The sequence below is a fragment of the Pistacia vera genome, unplaced genomic scaffold, assembly GCF_008641045.1.
Source record: "Pistacia vera cultivar Batoury unplaced genomic scaffold, PisVer_v2 Contig529, whole genome shotgun sequence".
In the NCBI taxonomy this organism is placed as follows: Eukaryota; Viridiplantae; Streptophyta; class Magnoliopsida; order Sapindales; family Anacardiaceae; genus Pistacia; species Pistacia vera.
The window spans coordinates 459,486-477,742 of record NW_022196367.1 but is presented as its reverse complement, the minus strand read 5'-3'; the positions used below and the strand labels follow the sequence as shown (position 1 = coordinate 477,742).

The following is an 18,257-nucleotide window of genomic DNA, read 5'->3' as shown; positions in this document are numbered from 1 at the left end:
CTCAATACTATCCCTAAAATCCTATCCAAAATACTAAACCAAACGCACCCATTATTATTATTTTATTTAATATATAATATATAATATTTTTATTTTTTATTTAATATATATATAACAGGTTCAAAAAATCGATTTCTATTAATCGCTTTTTATTTTTTTCCGAACCGATAATCGAACTGAAAATTCAGTTTTTTGAATTTTTCGAATTGTAATCAAACCATTTTTTTGGTTAATCGATTTTCCAGTTCAGTTATCGATTCGGTTCGGTTTTCATGAATCACATATGTATCTTGTCATCGTACCACAAGCCAAGGCGTTTATGTCTTGTATTTGCGATTTTTCTTTTCTCATAAGAATTTATAATTAATGTAATCGATTATTATTAAATTAATTAATTATGTGACAAATATCTATTGATCGACGACATTGGTGATGGGGGACTACGTCATATTATTCATACCTTATTTCTTAAATGAGAAAGTAAATCTATTATGTCATTCATATTTTCCTCTTAAATGAGAGAATAGATGGAAGAAGTTAATATAAAAAATATAAATATTTTTATTATTTATGTTTTCTTTTATGTTCTTGTTCTTCAATTTTGTACATGTTCTTCATTTATATTTATGTTCTCCATTTATGTTGTTGTTTAATTTTCACTAACCCTTTTAGATGATGTTAGAAGCTGCGTGAGTGTACGTATTAATCAATTTTTTAATGGTTGTTTTCTCTTATTCCATTTCTTATCCTCTCACATGATTTAGACTAAACCCCTTTGAGTAGAAGGGGATAAATATCATGAAACCATAATTCTTTTGAAAATGAGTAGTCAATAACTTTTATTCTTTAATTATATGTTTAGGTAAATACATTGAAAATATCATCCACCTCTTTATAGTTTCGATTCATATCATGTAGGCCCTTAAAGTTTAAAGAGTTAAACACCTTAAAATAACACAAATCAAGATTGTGCTTTTCTTCTTCTTCTATCTTCTGATTTTATTACATTTTACAATATATTAAGAAAATCAAAATTTTGATTCCATTTAAATTTTTAGACCAAATTAATATTTGGTAAATATTTTCATTTTTTGGTAACAAATTTACGAAACAGGTAGCAGATTACTTTTAAAAATTAATTATAGAATATTTTACCCATTATATATTTTTTAGTTTATTATTTTCCAAATAAGAATCTTTTATGAAGATATCGATAATCTTAGTATCTTTTTAAAAGATTTTTAATTTTAATAATAAGTATTGAATATAGGTTGAAATTAATATATATTTTTTTAAATTTCTTTTATTTTAAGTTAATAATATAATTTTGACATCATATACCATCAAAACATTATTATACAAAATAATATCTAGTTAATTTGGTCATTATACATAATCATAAAAATTAACATTTGAATTAACCAAACATTTGCATACTAATTTTAAGATGCTCAGCAGTTTTACCGATATAACTAAACGTTCAACTAAGTTTTGTTATAGCGGATTGTTCTTTGCACATAACTTACAATGATTATTTTACGAGTTATAATAATAGTTTATTCAATTCATCTTGTGAGAGATAATTAAGTCTCAAGCACTTCGGTGATCTCGGAAAGCATTATAAATTTTCCTAAAATTTAAAAAAAAACCCTTAAAAAATTACAAAAACCCGCGTGGGTGTTTCTCATAGGGAAATGCAATCAAAACCATAATAAAATTAGATAAAAAACATATTTAATTAATTAATTATCTCATCAAATTCACACTGCTTAAAAACCTTAAAACTCTCCCTAATATAGCATCATGCTACAGTAGACAACCTTAAAAACACTTCCTTTGGTTCCATTTTTTCCGTTTCTGTTTTCTTTATATTTTTTTGTTTTTCAACAATTTGAAGACAGAAAGACCCACTGCTTGTTGTGGAATAGTTTAATTATATGTCACTGTGCAGTTAACCTTTCGTCATAGTACTTGACTTGTTGCTGTCACTTATCAGAGCCTTCTCCAAGAAGTTCCTTCTCTTGCAAGTTCGACTTTTTATTATCTGTTTCATGGTCAAGTCACAAGTGCTTAAAGATTCTCCTTTTTTGCATATTTATAGATTGCAGTAACTGAAAACCTGTTGTCTTTGCTTGGCAAAGAAGGAGAAGAAGAAGAAACAGAGAACCCATTGTTGCTTTTCTCTTTTTTTTTTTTTTTTTCAAAATTTTTTTTTACTGTTTTTGAGCTCTCTCATCCTCATCTCATTGCCCTTCATTGTGTCTGAACTTGCTGGTAAGTTTTGTTTTTGATGTTTGGATTCTGGGTTGGTTCTCTTTGGATGTTTAAAGGATCAATCTTGGTTTGTTTGCTTCTTGTTTTAGATGTTTATATTCTTTAAATGCATGTAACTTTATTAAGTGATCAATGTGGCTATATGGGTTCTGGGATTTTGTTGATAATTGTGTTTGGTTTGAGTTTTGTTAATGGTTGATTGATTGGTTGATCACTTTTGAATGTAGCCATGGAACCAGCTATTAGTACGGACATGATCACAACTCAACAAGTTTCTGCTGATCCTCTCCCATTTGCCAGATGGTGAGTTTACTGATTACTCTTTAATTTTCAACATAGTTTGGTTTGGTTGATGAGAAATGCTAGGAAAAGAGAAGAAAATTAAGGGTGTGTTTGGCTATGAATTCATTTTGTGTTTTTTGAGAACAGTGAAGAAATGTGGATTGAAGGGCTGTAGATTTTTATTTCATCATGTAATTTTTCTTATTGGTTGATTCCAGTGTGATGCTTTGTGGTTTTTATGTACTGTTGTAGTTATCAGCTGGAAGCATTGGAGAAGGCACTTAAGCAGAACACGATAGTCTTTTTGGAGACCGGTTCCGGCAAGACTTTAATTGCCATCATGCTTCTGCGAAGCTATGCTTATTTTCTGCGGAAGCCTTCACCTTATATTGCTGTCTTCTTAGTTCCCCAAGTTGTTCTGGTGTCGCAGGTATCCAATTTGTAAAACCAAAATATGGTTATTTGAAATGTTTAAATTTAGATGTTCGGTTCATGCTGAAAGTTGTTCATTTTGGAGCTAGTATGAATGCTTAAGTTAAAATTAAAACAATTTACTTCTGATTTGTTTCTTTTTATGCTTTTCTTTGTCAATACTAGCAAGCTGAGGCAATAAAAATGCATATAGATCTGAATGTGGGCATGTATTGGGGAGAGATGGGAGTTGATTATTGGGATGCTGCTACATGGAAGGAAGAGATAGGCAAACATGAGGTGCATTTTTTTCTTCGCCATCCTTTTATATATAGAACGTAGGGAGCAGAATAAAAATGATTTACAAAGTATATGTGTTTAGTTTTCTAAGCTGCTATATTGACACTGTTATTTGAATTCAATTTTCCTTTAGTTTTCTGCTATTAAATTTGCTCACTTGAGGCTTTGTTTCCGATTTACTTGTTCAGTTGGCAAAATGGCTGATATGTTTTTATTCTTGAAATTTGTCAATTGGTATGGTGATGTTGTGATATACCTTTTTCAATTGTAAAGCCGGCAGGAATGAACACAATTTCTGTTCCTGGCTTTTAAACTGCTTTTGTTGCCTCACTTCTCTTTTGTGATCACTTTCATGTTTTAGATATTGCTTGATTCCTACCCTGGAGAAGATATGCATGAAAGCAGCTGAAATTTGCAATTTAATATGTTTCCTAACTATTTTAGGCAATTGTAATCCTTCTTTGATGATTCCTAGTTAGACTTATGTTTCACGATGTTCAATGATGGGTCATTCACATAAATATAATTGACTTGTGAAAGCTTTTTTTCTTTATTCATGCATTAGGCTGCTAACTTTCCTTTCTGTATATATGCATTAATTTGTGTGACAATGCTCTAACATCACGAATTTTAGGGATTGGTTATGCAGTCAGTATTAATTTTCAGTTTCATGATTACAGGTGCTTGTGATGACACCTCAAATTTTGCTTAATGGCTTGAGGCACAGCTTTTTGAAACTCAACATGATTAAAGTTTTAATACTTGATGAATGTCACCATACCAGGGGTAAATACCCATATGCTTGCATCATGACGGTGAGTTGTCTTCATATTTATGTTATGACTGTTTTTGCTTCTTTCATTTTTGTTTCAATCAATTTCCTATATTATAGTAAAATCCTTATGCACTTTTAAATTTTCAATCATTTAGGTTTATTGATCCTTAATTTTTTGAAGAAAAAACTTTTCACAGGTTTCATGTAATGAGGATCCATGCAGAAAAAATTAGCTCAGTTCTGTTTATTCATGTTTCAGTAACGTTTTCTTTTAGTCGCAAAAACACTTCTTAGCTTCAATGCAGATGCACTTTGAAATTCATTTATGATACAGACATCATAGAAAAGATTGTTAGCTTCTTGTGTTGTAAGGTTTTTCCATTTTGGGAATATGCAAGTAATTATATGTTTGACAGACCTTGAAGAGGATTATATTAACTATATACTGGACGCTGCCCATTGATAGGTGTCTTTTCTTTTCCCTTACGGATAATGCGGGTTGATTTCATTTACAGAATCTAATTTACATCACCACTTTTGTTGCATAAGACTATTGATAAAGCAAGGTCAAGACACTGAGTGTGATCTTGTGGGCACACATAAGTGTTTTGATAAATTTTTTGACGGTTTGAAATGTCAAACATGCCACTATTATATTCATCTTAACAATTTTAGAAAGGACAGAAACAAAAGAGATTATCAGACCTTTTATAATCGTTTGTGGTTGGAGTGATCATTGCCTATATTTGAGCTCTTTTTTTGGTAATTTATTAAGAATTTCTTCTTGGCTATTGAAGGTGTCCTCTTTGAAATCTTAGGAAACTACTAAATGGAAGTCAATATTTCCTATGTTATTTTGCCGTGACAAGTTGATGGAGTAACATGCCCAACTACATTATAGTCTAAGATGCGTAAAATCATCTATAAGCATCATATTAATGAGACACCACTATTTTATTTGTGGAACTAAAATTATATGCTGAAAGTTAGTGTTTCTTTATCATATTGCAATTTCATCATCTTATTTTTTTATGTTGAATAATTTCTGCATTGTCACAGAAATTCTTTTGCTTTTACAGGAGTTCTATCACCCCCAGCTAGAATCAGGTGAATCTGATCTTCCTAGGATTTTTGGGATGACTGCATCTCCTATAAAGTCTAAAGGTATTCTCTCTATTTGACAAAATTTAACACTGTATTGCTTGCTTATCAATATGGCGTCTAATCTTTTTTTCCTCCATTTCACTTGGCCTAGGAGCTAACTCGGATCACGGCTATTGGCAGCATATTAATGAACTTGAGACTCTTATGAATTCAAAGGTTGCTGCTTTTCTTTTATGTTTAAGTTTCTTCTTTGTAGGTGTGTCTATGTATGTATATTTGTGTGTGTGTTTAAACACCTATTATTGATTTGTCCAACTTGGCATGAACATACAAAACACATATCATTGGCATGACTGTTGACACCAATTATTCTATTGCTGTTTAACTATATTATGGCTGTTTAAATAAATTATTATAAGGGACCTCTGTTACACTTTATATGACATTGGAATCCTATGTATGTTGAAACTATTCCAATGACACAGCCCGTGATCTCCTTAGTTATGGTGTCATTAGAGAATTATTTTTGATGGTATTCTATGTGAGAGCCTAAATACTATTGCTGGGACCTTTCTTATCAGCTTAATCTTTTAGGTCAAATGGTTTCTTAACATTCTAAAGGCACTAATTCCATGTAGCTGGGATAATGGTTTCAAAAGTTTAACAACAAAAGGACTTTGGAATAAAAAATTGATGAAAAAAGATTGTGACGCCTTTTTTTCTGTATTCTATTATGTTCACCAGTTCTAAGAGATTTACAAAATGGGAACATTCTTCTTATCTATAGTAATTTAACCCTTTCGTCAATTTTCTTCTTGTGATCATCCTCTATATATGTATGTATCTCAAATGGAATTTTTTCCATGCTTGTCTCTTATCTTTGTTGTAAAATCATCTTCCATGGTCCAGAAAATCTTGCAGGGAGAAGTCCTTGTGCATTGCTGATGTTATTGTTATTGTTCAATTGTCCTGTGTGTATGACTAATACTTTTGTGCACATACTATAACATAAGTTGTAAATCATAAGAATTGTGTACTTTGAGTGGTTGGGATTACATTTGACATTATACAATATGCAATTTCTATTATTTGGATGTTAGGTGTATTCTCATATGTTGGGAGCATATAAATCTAATAATCTGATAATTATATAAGTTATATAAAACATAAGAAGCCGTTAATTGAGGTTCATATGTCATCTTTAAGTATCTTTTCTGATATTTTTATGTTCTGTCTTTATGATGAAATCGCATTGTTTGGTGTCTATTCGATATTATTTAATGTGATTATTGATATCATTCTCTTATACAATGAAGGTTTATACATGCGTCAGTGAATCAGTACTTGCTCAGTATATACCATTTTCAACTCCGAAGTTCAAGTTTTACGAGTACATTGAAATTCCATATGCTTTATATGCTTGCTTAGAAGATGGTTTGAATTCCTTAGTAGCAAAGGTGTGTATTTTCAATGTGAAAATTTAAGTTGCAATGTCCAAGCTTACTGTTTCTGCATTCTTAGATAATCAATATTCTTTTTCTTTCACGGGTTTTGTATGATTCAATTTATATTTGGGTTTTAAGAATTGTTCTGGAGTAGTAACTTCTATAGAGAGGCTTAACAAGGAGAATCAATGGGTTCTAGTGAAAAATAATAAAAATGGTCTCTAGGTTCAGATTTTTCTATAGGATCATATTTTTTTCTACAATGAGCCAAAAAACAGAGATGATTTGTGTGACAATACGAAGTATAAAAAATTGGCTGCAGAAGTGATTTCGTGGGTTCAGTAGCTTCCACAACGTTAATTTAGAATCAATCTTACTTTTCTTTAAATACGTGTCAGAATTATAGAGTTTCTGTACTTGTTTCCTCTGAGAAATATTAATTATTCAATGTATATCATGATGAGCTATGGTTTCTTCTATGGGGGTATTGACAATGATCTATTGCTTTTCAGCATGAAATTTCTCTGAATAGTTTGGATCTTATTGACACACAAGCAGAGTCTATAAGGAAGAAAGTATCAAAGATACATTCGACTTTGTTGTTTTGTGTAAATGAGCTTGGTGTTTGGTTGGCTTCAAAGGTATTTACTCTTTCATCATTGCTTCGTGCCATTAGTCATTTGTATTATAGGTTTGTTAGAGATCATTGCACGTTCATTTCTGTAATAGGCTGCAGAGAGCTTATCATGCTATGAAAGTGACTTTTTTGCCTGGGGTCATTTGGATGTGCTCGGTGAGTCAATTGTTAAAAGATTCAGTTTGGATGCCTGTCAAGTATTTGCCCCTTTCATACCATCAGGTAGTTCTCCAACTTAGTGAGAATTGGCGGAGACTTAATGTGTTATTCTTATATTATTTCTTTCTTTTTCTTCATCCTAAATCTAGGGCCAGAGTGGTCCATTGGTGATAATGATAGAGTCAACGTGGATACTGGACTTCTAACAGGAAAAGTTGTTTGCCTCATTGAATCTCTCCTTGAGTACAGGTTGGCATATAAGCATGACTGTTGATCTTCATTAAATCTATTTAACATAGTCAATATCATGCAGTATGGTCTATCATTTCAAGTACTCATGATTAAAATGCTGTACTAAAATTCCTTCAATTCTTATCCCAGCTCATAAAAGTGTCGATATTCTAACATGCATATAAAAATATTGATGACTTTAATATAATGAAGATTTGGAGAAGTTTTTCACAATATTTTTTTGGTCTGGTCATCTATACAAATGACATAGAGAATGAAAATAGAACAGAAAATGGAGAACCAAGAAGTGATAGGTGCACAATGCATGCTCTAAATCGGTCAGTGTGAGTCAATTTGGGATGAATGTTAGTTTGTTGTCAAATCTCACCTCAAGAATTAGCAATTTAATAAAGGAGTGTTGTATAAAAATATTGTATTTCTTCAATCCCTAATCTGGCAATACTTTTCCAAAAGTGTTAAATTTTTGGGTCTATTGTTCATTTCAAGTTGAGGCCAGGAAAAACTTGAGTGACATTCTGTTGGGGAACAATATAAAACACCTCTGAAACTATACATAATTACTGAATTTATTATTTAATCACATACCAAGGAAAAAATACATTGTACCAAACTTGTATTATGTAATTTGCGCAATTTGCAACATGTTAGCAAACTTCAAGTCATTCTGGATATTAAAATAATTGTATACTTTTTTTTCTTTTTGTTTAATTTATAAATGAAATTATGTTGCCAAGGTTGCTTATCTATTATTTAAACGCAGGAATTTGCAGGACATAAGATGTATAATTTTTGTGGAAAGGGTCATTACAGCTATCGTGCTGGAACCTCTACTAAGAGAGTTGCTTCCAAGATACTGCAGCTGGAAGACGAAATATATTGCAGGAAATAATTCTGGGTTGCAATGCCAGTCCAGGAAAAAACAAAATGAAATTGTGGAAGAATTTCGTCAAGGAATGGTATGTGAATATGTAATTTCATTCAAAGTATTCTTTGTTACTTATTGCATGTTTTGAATGTGAGAACGACTTGTTTGAAGGTGAACATCATTATTGCAACATCAATACTTGAAGAAGGGTTAGATGTTCAAAGCTGCAATTTGGTTATAAGATTTGATCCTTCAGCTACTGTTTGCAGTTTCATACAGTCCCGAGGTCGTGCTAGAATGCAAGATTCGGATTATTTATTAATGGTGAAGAGGTAAGAATTTTATTTATTTCATTTCTCATAGAAACCAAGATATATAATACTGCTGTTGGAACAGTTTGAAAGTGCCCCTGAATCTTTTATGTACTTAAATTTGTCTGACATGATGAGAGATAAGTACGTTTCTGACCTGCCATAATTTATAGTGGGGATCGTACTACTCGTTCCCGGCTGGAGAATTATCTTGCTAGTGGAGATATAATGAGAAAACAGTCCCTGTGTAATGCTTCCCTTCCTTGCTCTCCTCTTAGAAATGGTATGCATGCTGAGGAGTATTATCGTGTTGAAACCACCGGCGCAATTGTGACGCTCAGTTCAAGTGTTGGTTTGATATACTTCTAATGCTCGCGGCTCCCTTCTGATGGGTTAGTCATTTCTACTCATTATTGCAAATGCTGCTAAGCTATTCATTTATGTGCTTATTGTACTAAATAATTCTGTTTTTTCTTGGTATTATGGCCTAATGCAGTAATTTTTATTTCTTTGTCGGTTTTGTTTTCTGTAGATATTTTAAACCTTCTCCAAGGTGTGATATAGAGAAGGAGAGGGAGGTTTGCACACTGTTCCTTCCCAAGAGCTGCCCAATACAGTCTGTTCAGGTACAGGGAAACATTAAGACGCTAAAGCAAACTGCATGTCTTGAAGCGTGCAAGCAACTACATAAAATTGGTGCTTTAACAGATAATCTTGTTCCTGATATTGTTGTGGAAGAAGCTGAAGCACAGAAATCTGGTAACTTTTTATTGCAGCCTATAATATGAGTAACTTGTAAACTTCATTATTTCATTTATTTAATTTTTTAATATACAGGGAAAGATCTATATAATGATGAGCAACCCACTTACTTCCCACCTGAACTTGTCAATGAGCATGCTCACGAAACCAAGACAGTGTACCACTGCTACTTAATTGAGTTGAAGCAGAACTTCAATTATAATGTTCCGGTTCATGATATTGTGCTTGCCTTGAGGACTGAGCTTGATTCTGATATTGTGAATGTGTATTTTGATATGGAAGTTGATAGGGGTACATTGACAGTTAGCTTGAAGTATGTCGGAGTTATTGAGCTTACCACGGAACAGGTGTGGTATCCGGTTTCTTCAGTTAAACAAGTCATTGGTGTAATGTATCCCTTTTCTTTTTATCTTTTGGTTTGTAAATTATATCTTCTTTTTTGATGTTTGCAGGTCCTTTTTTGTAGGAGGTTTCAGATCACTATTTTCAGAGTACTTATGGATCATAATGTAAATTTTTTGGATGGATTTCAACTAGGGAAGAATCCTGAGATGGATTATTTTCTGCTACCATCCACTAACTCACATCAGCAGTTGATTGATTGGACCTCTGTAACTTCTGTTTTATTTCCTTGTAACTATAGCCCGAAGGATCACACAAACTGTCCTTTGGAGGGAAATGCTCATTTTGTGGAGACCAAAAGCGGCCGGTTTTGCACTTGTAGGATTCAAAATTCTTTGGTCTACACCCCGCACAATGGTCACGTCTATTGTATTATGGGTATTTTATATCATTTGAATACAAATTCACTTCTAACAATGAAAGATGGAGCTGTTATCACGTACAAGGAGTACTATAAAACAAAGTATGTAGTTATTACATGTGGGAATATGCAAAAGTCTATTCTCTTTTTCATTCCATCTTTTAACATAGATATGCTTTATTTATGTTGTTTATATGCAACCTGGAATTCGTACTATGCATTGCAGGCATGGTGTCTATTTATGTTTTGACGAAGCAATATTGCTGAAAGGGAGACACCTTTTTACTGTGAAGAATTACCTTAATGAAAGCAGACACCACAAGGAGAGAGGTATAATTTCTTACTTTTTGGTTTTATAGAGTTAAGCAAAGCATGCATGAAATGATCTGGATTTTCTGAACTACTCGAGCTCCAGAGTTACATTACTTGTAGTCAAGTTTTTTGTGTCAGAAAGTATGGTTTTCCTTGTTTGATCGACATTAGGTTTGATGGGTGTCACTCTTGTTGGTTCTGTGAGTTTGCTTGTCCAAATGTCTTAGAAAAATAAAGGGAATTAGTCTGCCCTTTGTTCCTGTTTTCCTCCCAGAACATAAGAACGCTTTCTGGATAGGCAAGACAGAAACTTTGACCTCCGAGTTTTGTTCCGAATTTGACTAGAGTCAATTTTGTTCTATATTGCTCATTCTAAGTAGTATTATCTACTGGATTTTTCTCTGATACTCAACCAAAATTATAACCTTCAGGAATTTTTACTGATGCCAAAAAACATGAATTGCCTGGATTGCACTTCAAATGTGTCTGGAATAAATTAAAATTTGAATCACATAATTGGGATTGGCAATCATTTGTTTGTGACAATTTGATAGACTAAAAATACTGGAGAGAAATGTGCAGGATGAGTTTACTTGGCAGTTGGCGCACCAGATAAAAGATATAGATTAACCTATATTTTTTTGGCATGTTCAGATTGATAATATCTCTTCTGGAATTAAGTGAAATTCTTTTTGATCGACCCACTCTTTTATCTAATACTTTTGAAAGTATCATATTCAATTTATGTTATTAATTCTTGTTTATGGTGTCTTAGCAGAACTGAGAAAGCTATCAAAGTTTTGGAAGAATCACATTTATTAACATGAATTGATCCTCTGTTTGTTGTCTTTGCAGATCCGAGGAATACATCTGTTGAATTGCCTCCTGAACTTTGTCAAGTAATCATGTCTCCTATATCTTGCAGAACATTTTATTCTTACGCTTTTGTTCCGTCTATTATGCATCGTCTTCAGTCTTTGCTCCTCGCTGTCAACTTGAAGAACATGCTTTTGGATGATTGCGCACAAAATATTACTATTCCAACTATGAAGGTACTTTGTTCTGCTTATATATACAAATTATGTGGCGCATACAAAACCTCGGCTAGAAATAATTTCATTTGTGTGACTGCTAATATAAAATGGAAAAATGCAATTCGATAAAGGTTAGATTGTGAATCTAAAATCATGGACGATGAATTTATATTGATTTTGACGAGTCCATTGCAGACTATTTGTACTAGTCGAGTACTCGTTTTTAGAACTTACCATAATATTAATCATATTTCAGCAGGGGTTTTAGCCTAAATGTTTTACGATTTTTGATGGTTATAAATACTGCAAAACTAAACTACTATCCGTTAACAGTAAACCAAAGACTGTTTATTCAATAATCAAAAGTATGTGGATTGAATAAATTTATGTTGTTTAATAAATCTTTCTATATGAAATATTTTATTAATAGACTATCGTGTTGTTTAAAATTTTTGTTTAAACTTGTGCTAACTCAACTCTGCATGGTAGGTTTTGGAAGCAATCACCACTAAAAAGTGCCAAGAGAGTTTTCATCTAGAATCACTTGAGACTCTTGGAGACTCCTTTCTGAAATATGCTGCAAGCACTTATCTATTTAAAACTCATCAAAATAATCATGAAGGCCTTCTGAGTATTAAGAAGGAGAAGATTATTTCGAATGCATCATTGTGCAAGCTAGGGTGTGACCACAAAATTCCGGTAAATTTTTTCTCACATATTTCAGATGTTTTTCAATGTTTTCATCTGCGTTGATTTGAGCTGTTTTCTTATATCTTTCTTTGTGTGAGCTGCTGTGATTTAACTTCTATATTGTGCTTGGGAGTCATCTAGTTTTCCCTAATTATTATGAGTTATGACTATCTGAGCTAGGCTGAAGGGAAAAGACAAATTCCTTTTACTGAATGGCCCATGTGGGGTTCTTGTGGTAACAGCCTGGCCTAAACTCGGTGGAGTTCTATTTAACAAAGCCCGAGAATTTAGTACCAATTCTTTAGGTTTGCGGTTGCTGTGAGTTTGAGAAGTTTGATATTATTGTGTTTGTTTTTGTTTGTAATTGATTTGATTTGCCTCTCCGTCATAGACATATGCAATCTTCTTGCTTATGTTTCTTCACAAATTGCAGGGATTTATTCGTACTGAGCCTTTTGATCCTAAGATTTGGATAATTCCTGGTGATAATTCTGGAAGTTATCAATTACAAGAGGAGAAACTTTCTGATAGAAGAAAAATCTATGTTACTCATAAAAAGAAGGTAAAAGGCAAGACGGTCGCTGATGCAGTTGAGGCACTAATTGGTGCATTCCTTAGCACAGGCGGTGAAAGTGCAGGGATATTATTTCTTAGTAGGATTGGTATAAAGGTGGATTTTGTGAATATACCATATCAGAGACACTTCCAAATTCAGGCAGAGAAGCTTATTAATCTCCACCATTTTGAGTCTCTGTTGAACTACTCATTCCGTGACCCCTCTCTATTAGTGGAAGCCCTGACCCACGGTTCTTACATGCTTCCTGAGATTCCAAGTTGTTATCAGGTACTTCTAATGAAAATTTTATTAAGAAGTATGCCATATATGTTAACATAACTACAACATAAGAACTTTTCCACCTATCATATGTTATAATGATAGTAGTGGCGCTATATAAGAGTACGAATGATGTTGTGATCAATATTTCCTTTTCTGATGAATGTTGTGTTTTCTTTGATAACTTTGGACCTAACTACATGTAATATCTGCTATGCAGCGGCTGGAATTTCTTGGGGATGCAGTGTTGGATTATCTTATTACTGTTCATTTATACAACAAATATCCGGGAATGTCTCCGGGATTAATAACTGACATGAGATCTGCTTCTGTAAATAACGATTGTTATGCACAATCGTCCGTGAAGCATGGATTACATAAGCATATTCTCCATGCTTCACATGAACTGCATAAGCAAATAATTGCGGCAGTGGAGAGTTTTGAGAAATTACCTTTAGGATCTACATTTGGGTGGGAATCTGAGTCATCTTTTCCAAAGGTTAGTCATTTGTACTAATACGTAATTTTTTTGTTTGTTTTTATGCTGCAATTTAGTTCATCTTTGTCTCCGTTATCATGTATGTTTTGGTTTCAAGGATTGACAGTTTCAAAGGCTTGACTTTCTTCCCCATTCATTTAGGATGCATTTTTTCATTGCTCCTCGATGATTTTGGATTAGGCATATAACTTACCTGATATGCTCATACATTTTATGAGACTAGATATTTGGAACAGGTTCTTAATTTTAGTCCATTAGTGAGAGACATATTTTTGATTTGCTAGAACTGTGAAAGTTAACTGCAAGTCATTTATATGGGTTAGATTAGAGTATCAAAAACGCTATCTCCAAAATAGGTTTTGCATAACGACCAAGTTACAACATAGAATCATATTGTTATAATATTGAACTGTAGTTGAACATTGAACGGTAGAGTCTTAACAAAATAAGTTGTAACATAGACTGCCAAATTGTGCATCATAAACCTTTGCTGATTCAACCATGTATTTCTTTGTAATTTTTTATTCATAATTGTTAATAGGTACTCGGAGACATCATTGAATCTCTGGCGGGGGCGATATATGTTGATTCGGGATACAATAAAGAGAAGGTCTTTGAGAGTATAAGGCCACTTTTGGAGCCTTTGATTACTCCTCAGACAGTGAGGTTTCATCCTGCACAGGAGTTGAATGAAATCTGTCAAAAACAACATTTTGAAATGAAAAAACATGTTGCTTACCAGAGTAAGGGTGCCGCTGCTGTCACTATAGAGGTTTCAGCCAATGGGAGACTATTTACACATACATCCATTGCTGGGGACAAGAAAACAGCTAAAAAATTAGCTTGCAAAGAAGTTTTGAAGTCATTAAAAGAAGCATTTCCAGAATGTAAGTTATGGAAATGATTTTGGGTGATTGTTGTTAGAGTTTTGATATCTTGTTAAGGATGAAACAATATATATATACTATGTATGCAGTATGTACATGTGTATCAAAAGAACAACATATTCATGCATATCATAACGGTGTACATCATTTATAATATTATACATATTTTGTTGTATTTTTTGTTGAGTTATAAGGATGATATGTATGAATATTTTTGTTTTGGAATTGAATGTGATTTCTAATCACATTGTATCTTACGTTTGATAAAGGGTGATTACCAAATGAGAACTACTTGTATTATATTGCTTTAATGAATAGCTTCTTTTTATTATTGCTGAATGCTTTATCTTGAAGGGAGATGATGCATATACTAGTGGTTTACCAATCCGGAAATAGTAAGTTAGAAATGTCAAACCAATTGACCTTTCGCCTATGCCTAAAGCCTGTCAACTCCTAACAAGTCTAGAGATAAAAGTTCTAATAGTACGGCTGGAATCAAGTTCTCTTATTCTTATACTAATTACTAATGAGCAATGTTTTAAAACCCGGCTTGGACCAGTCGGTCGAATCGGTTTGATCGGGACTTGGTCGGTGAGCTGGGCCAGTTGATGCAAAGAATCAAGGATTTTAATTCATCCAGTTTAGCCTGTGGTTGGATCGGAGGCACTGTATCGACTCGTTGGTCCAACCTTTTTTTTTCAATAGATCGGGTCAACTTAAAAGAAACCATTTTATTCCTTAAACCCAAATTGCAGCATTTTCACCTAATTTTCAGTGTTTCCTTTTGACATTTTCCTCTGAAAATCTTTCATCGTGACTCCCATTTGCCCAATTTCATCTCTTCACCGTTGTTCTCCTCCCAAATTCTAGCGATTTTCACCCATTTCACGCCGTTTCCCTTCGACATTTTGCTTGGAAAATCTTCCACTGTGACTCCCAGTTGCTCGATTTCCTTTCTTCACCGTCGATCTCCTACTTTTCGTCGTTAGTTGCAGCTCATCTTCACTAGATACCGTCGTCTCTTCCTTTCAATGCTTTCATCTCTATTTAACTTCTGCATTTCATCTCTCATCGATTTCCTCCTTCAACGACAGCAGCTCATCTTCAGCAGCCTTGTTTCATCAGAGGTGGAGGCTTGCTTTCATCCTCAGCAGCAGCTCATCTTCGTTGTCAGCTCCAGTTCATCTTCTCTAGTTTGTCGATCTCTTCCTTTCCTTTGAGAACTTGACTGGGGTTTGTGTTTTTGGTTCGAAGTAAATGAATGGAGGTGTTGACTGTTGATTATGGTTGTGTTTATCTAGATGTCTCTTTTGGCAACAAATGCCGTGGTTTATAAAAAGTTCTACTATAAGCCTGTATCATAATGCTTTAGAATGCGCTTTAGAATGGGCTTTAAGGTAAAAGCAAATAAGAAGCAAACAAACTAATTTGTTTTAACTTCTTTTGCTTATAGGGTTTGTGGCTGTTGCAGCCCCTCTTTCGTGCCAGATATTTGCTTGGCTGGTGTGCTTTTGGTTGCTGCAGTCCCTGCTGGTGTGGGCTAGGGTTTTCTGGGTTTTTGGTTTTGCTTGGCTGGTGTGTTAAAAAGCAATTTAAATTTGGTAGCTAGTTTAAATTCAATTAGTTTAAACTTTAAAATGAGAAGTTTTAACTTATGGTTTTCATTTTTTGATGAATTTTTTTGTAGATGGTGTTGATGATGTTGATAATGATGATAATGATATGTGACCTGACATATGCTGAATTGAGGATGGATTGAAGAATGAAGATCATTGGGTGAAGAAGACCATGTTTTGCTAAAATGTGTATTAAACTATTAATTATTATGTGATTTCTTTATGAATTTTGTTATTTTGAACCCTAAATCAGTTGTAACATGGATTATATTGATGTTACTTTATGTTTTGTTAATAAATTTCTCTTAGGGAACTTAAATTTTGAAATCTCTTTTTTTTTTTTTTTTTTTTGCTTGATGTCACTATGCTGACATCATGGTTGACTCGGTTCAATTGGTCGACCCGGGACTTGGCCAACTTGTCGGGTTTTGCCCCGGGTCGGTTTTTAAAACATTGCTAATAAGGGCTTCCTCTCTTCACTTTCAACTCCTTTTTGTTGTCAAAAATTCTCAACTCACAACCAAAAGAAATGATACACCACTACCTACCCTAGTAGTTTGGTTTGCCTTTTAAAGAAGGCAATCGTAGTGAAGAGCCATAAAAGATAGCCCTAGCGTCTGCGTCTGTTACTCTATTTCCGAATTAACTGATTAAACTAAGGCTTTAGCACTTTGCATGAATTTGTCACCCTAGCTTCTCCATCCTTCACCCCTGGCAAGACTGAAGTAATCTCCTACGGATGGATACTCAATTCATATACTGAATTTCATAGTTGAATAAGCGGTATTGGATTTGTGCTTAGAATAAGGGAAGACATTGAGGAAGCACGACCCAAAGGTTCTTTTTGAAAGTTGGTGGTCATCGTCAGCTAAGAGACTTTTCGAACTCGCCTACGTGGAAACCTCCCTCGAAAAAAGAATGCGACTAGCTTCCCAGTCTAACCAACTGTACGTTATCAGCGAAAGATGAGAATCAGTCAATGTTAGCAACCCACTTAGAAACAGCTAGCTGAAGGGAATCCTGAGTTCAGTACTACACTAGCTACCAACTAGATTTAGTAAGAGTGGGGATAAAACTCGATTCATATATCAGTTAGACTCGTTAATGGCTTTGCCTCCATCTTTGAGAATTGACACAGTGACATCCCCTTCTCCTCACCTAAGCTTTAAGGGAACAGACAGAGGGACGGATTACTCAAAAGAAGCAGCCTTGACAAGATAGAATAAGACTCTCTGCGTAGCTACCGATAGGATAATAGGTGTGAATGGAAGTGTAATGCTAGTCAGGCTTTCTTCTTGGCCCTTTCCCATCGAGCTGAGGGCTGACTGAGCTTAGTTACCGCCCCGTGGGTTACAAGGTTGGTTTGAAATCGAAAAGAGAAGAAAAGGTGGGAAGATGCCTTTAGCTAAGGTACTCAAGGTCTTTTCTGTACCCATGACCCGATCCCGTTGATTAGTGATCAGGATGATACAATTGGTTGTACGACTTGGTTAGAACATGAGGTTTAGCCGAATATTAGTTATTAGTTTTTGAACTGGAATGCCTTCGTGCTTGAGTGCGTGAATTCCCTTTAAGACAAGAAGGGGAGCTTTAGAGCGCCCAGAGGAGTAAAGATAAACTATTCTATTCCTATCTTTTGATGCTTAGTTGCCCTTCCGCAATTGGTTTTTTAAACCTATATGCCACAAATTTCCTAATCTCATGGAATAGGTTTAGCGCCTTCACCAATCCAATCATGATTTCCAAGGTCGAGAGTGAGAATGGTAAGGGAAAGTCTTCGTCTCGTAAGAGAGATCGTCGATTCCTATCTTTTCTTCTCCCATGCTAGAGCTATTTCTATGTTCGCCTTATTTGTTTTATGAGAAAGGGGCAGGTATATTATATAAATAAAAAGTACTGGCTTTTGTCAAGATTGGCTTAATGATCTTAAATCAAGTTTCGTAATCGTAGTTATAGCCCAGAGTGAATCGATGGCTTTGAGTGAGTCAATAGCTTGGTGAGCACTTAGCTTTTAACTTTGAAATAGTTATTTCATCGTTCGGTT

The 18,257-nt window shown here is 34.0% G+C and overlaps 1 protein-coding gene across 1 annotated transcript; it reads left to right on the top strand.

The window, feature by feature from the left end:
- Positions 1–2,189: 2,189 nt before the first annotated feature.
- LOC116107211 (endoribonuclease Dicer homolog 2) lies at positions 2,190–16,450 on the top strand. The gene is given in 25 exon segments (XM_031393522.1): positions 2,190–2,274; positions 2,502–2,577; positions 2,809–2,986; positions 3,154–3,267; positions 3,948–4,082; positions 5,122–5,206; positions 5,298–5,362; positions 6,463–6,603; positions 7,104–7,232; positions 7,321–7,450; positions 7,537–7,636; positions 8,400–8,595; positions 8,676–8,836; positions 8,989–9,207; positions 9,348–9,574; positions 9,653–9,924; positions 10,030–10,442; positions 10,567–10,670; positions 11,508–11,704; positions 12,176–12,385; positions 12,810–13,220; positions 13,432–13,710; positions 14,252–14,597; positions 16,051–16,172; positions 16,285–16,450. Coding segments are annotated over 24 exon segments (4,380 nt in total). The 5' UTR covers positions 2,190–2,274; positions 2,502–2,503; the 3' UTR covers positions 16,357–16,450.
- Positions 16,451–18,257: the final 1,807 nt, after the last annotated feature.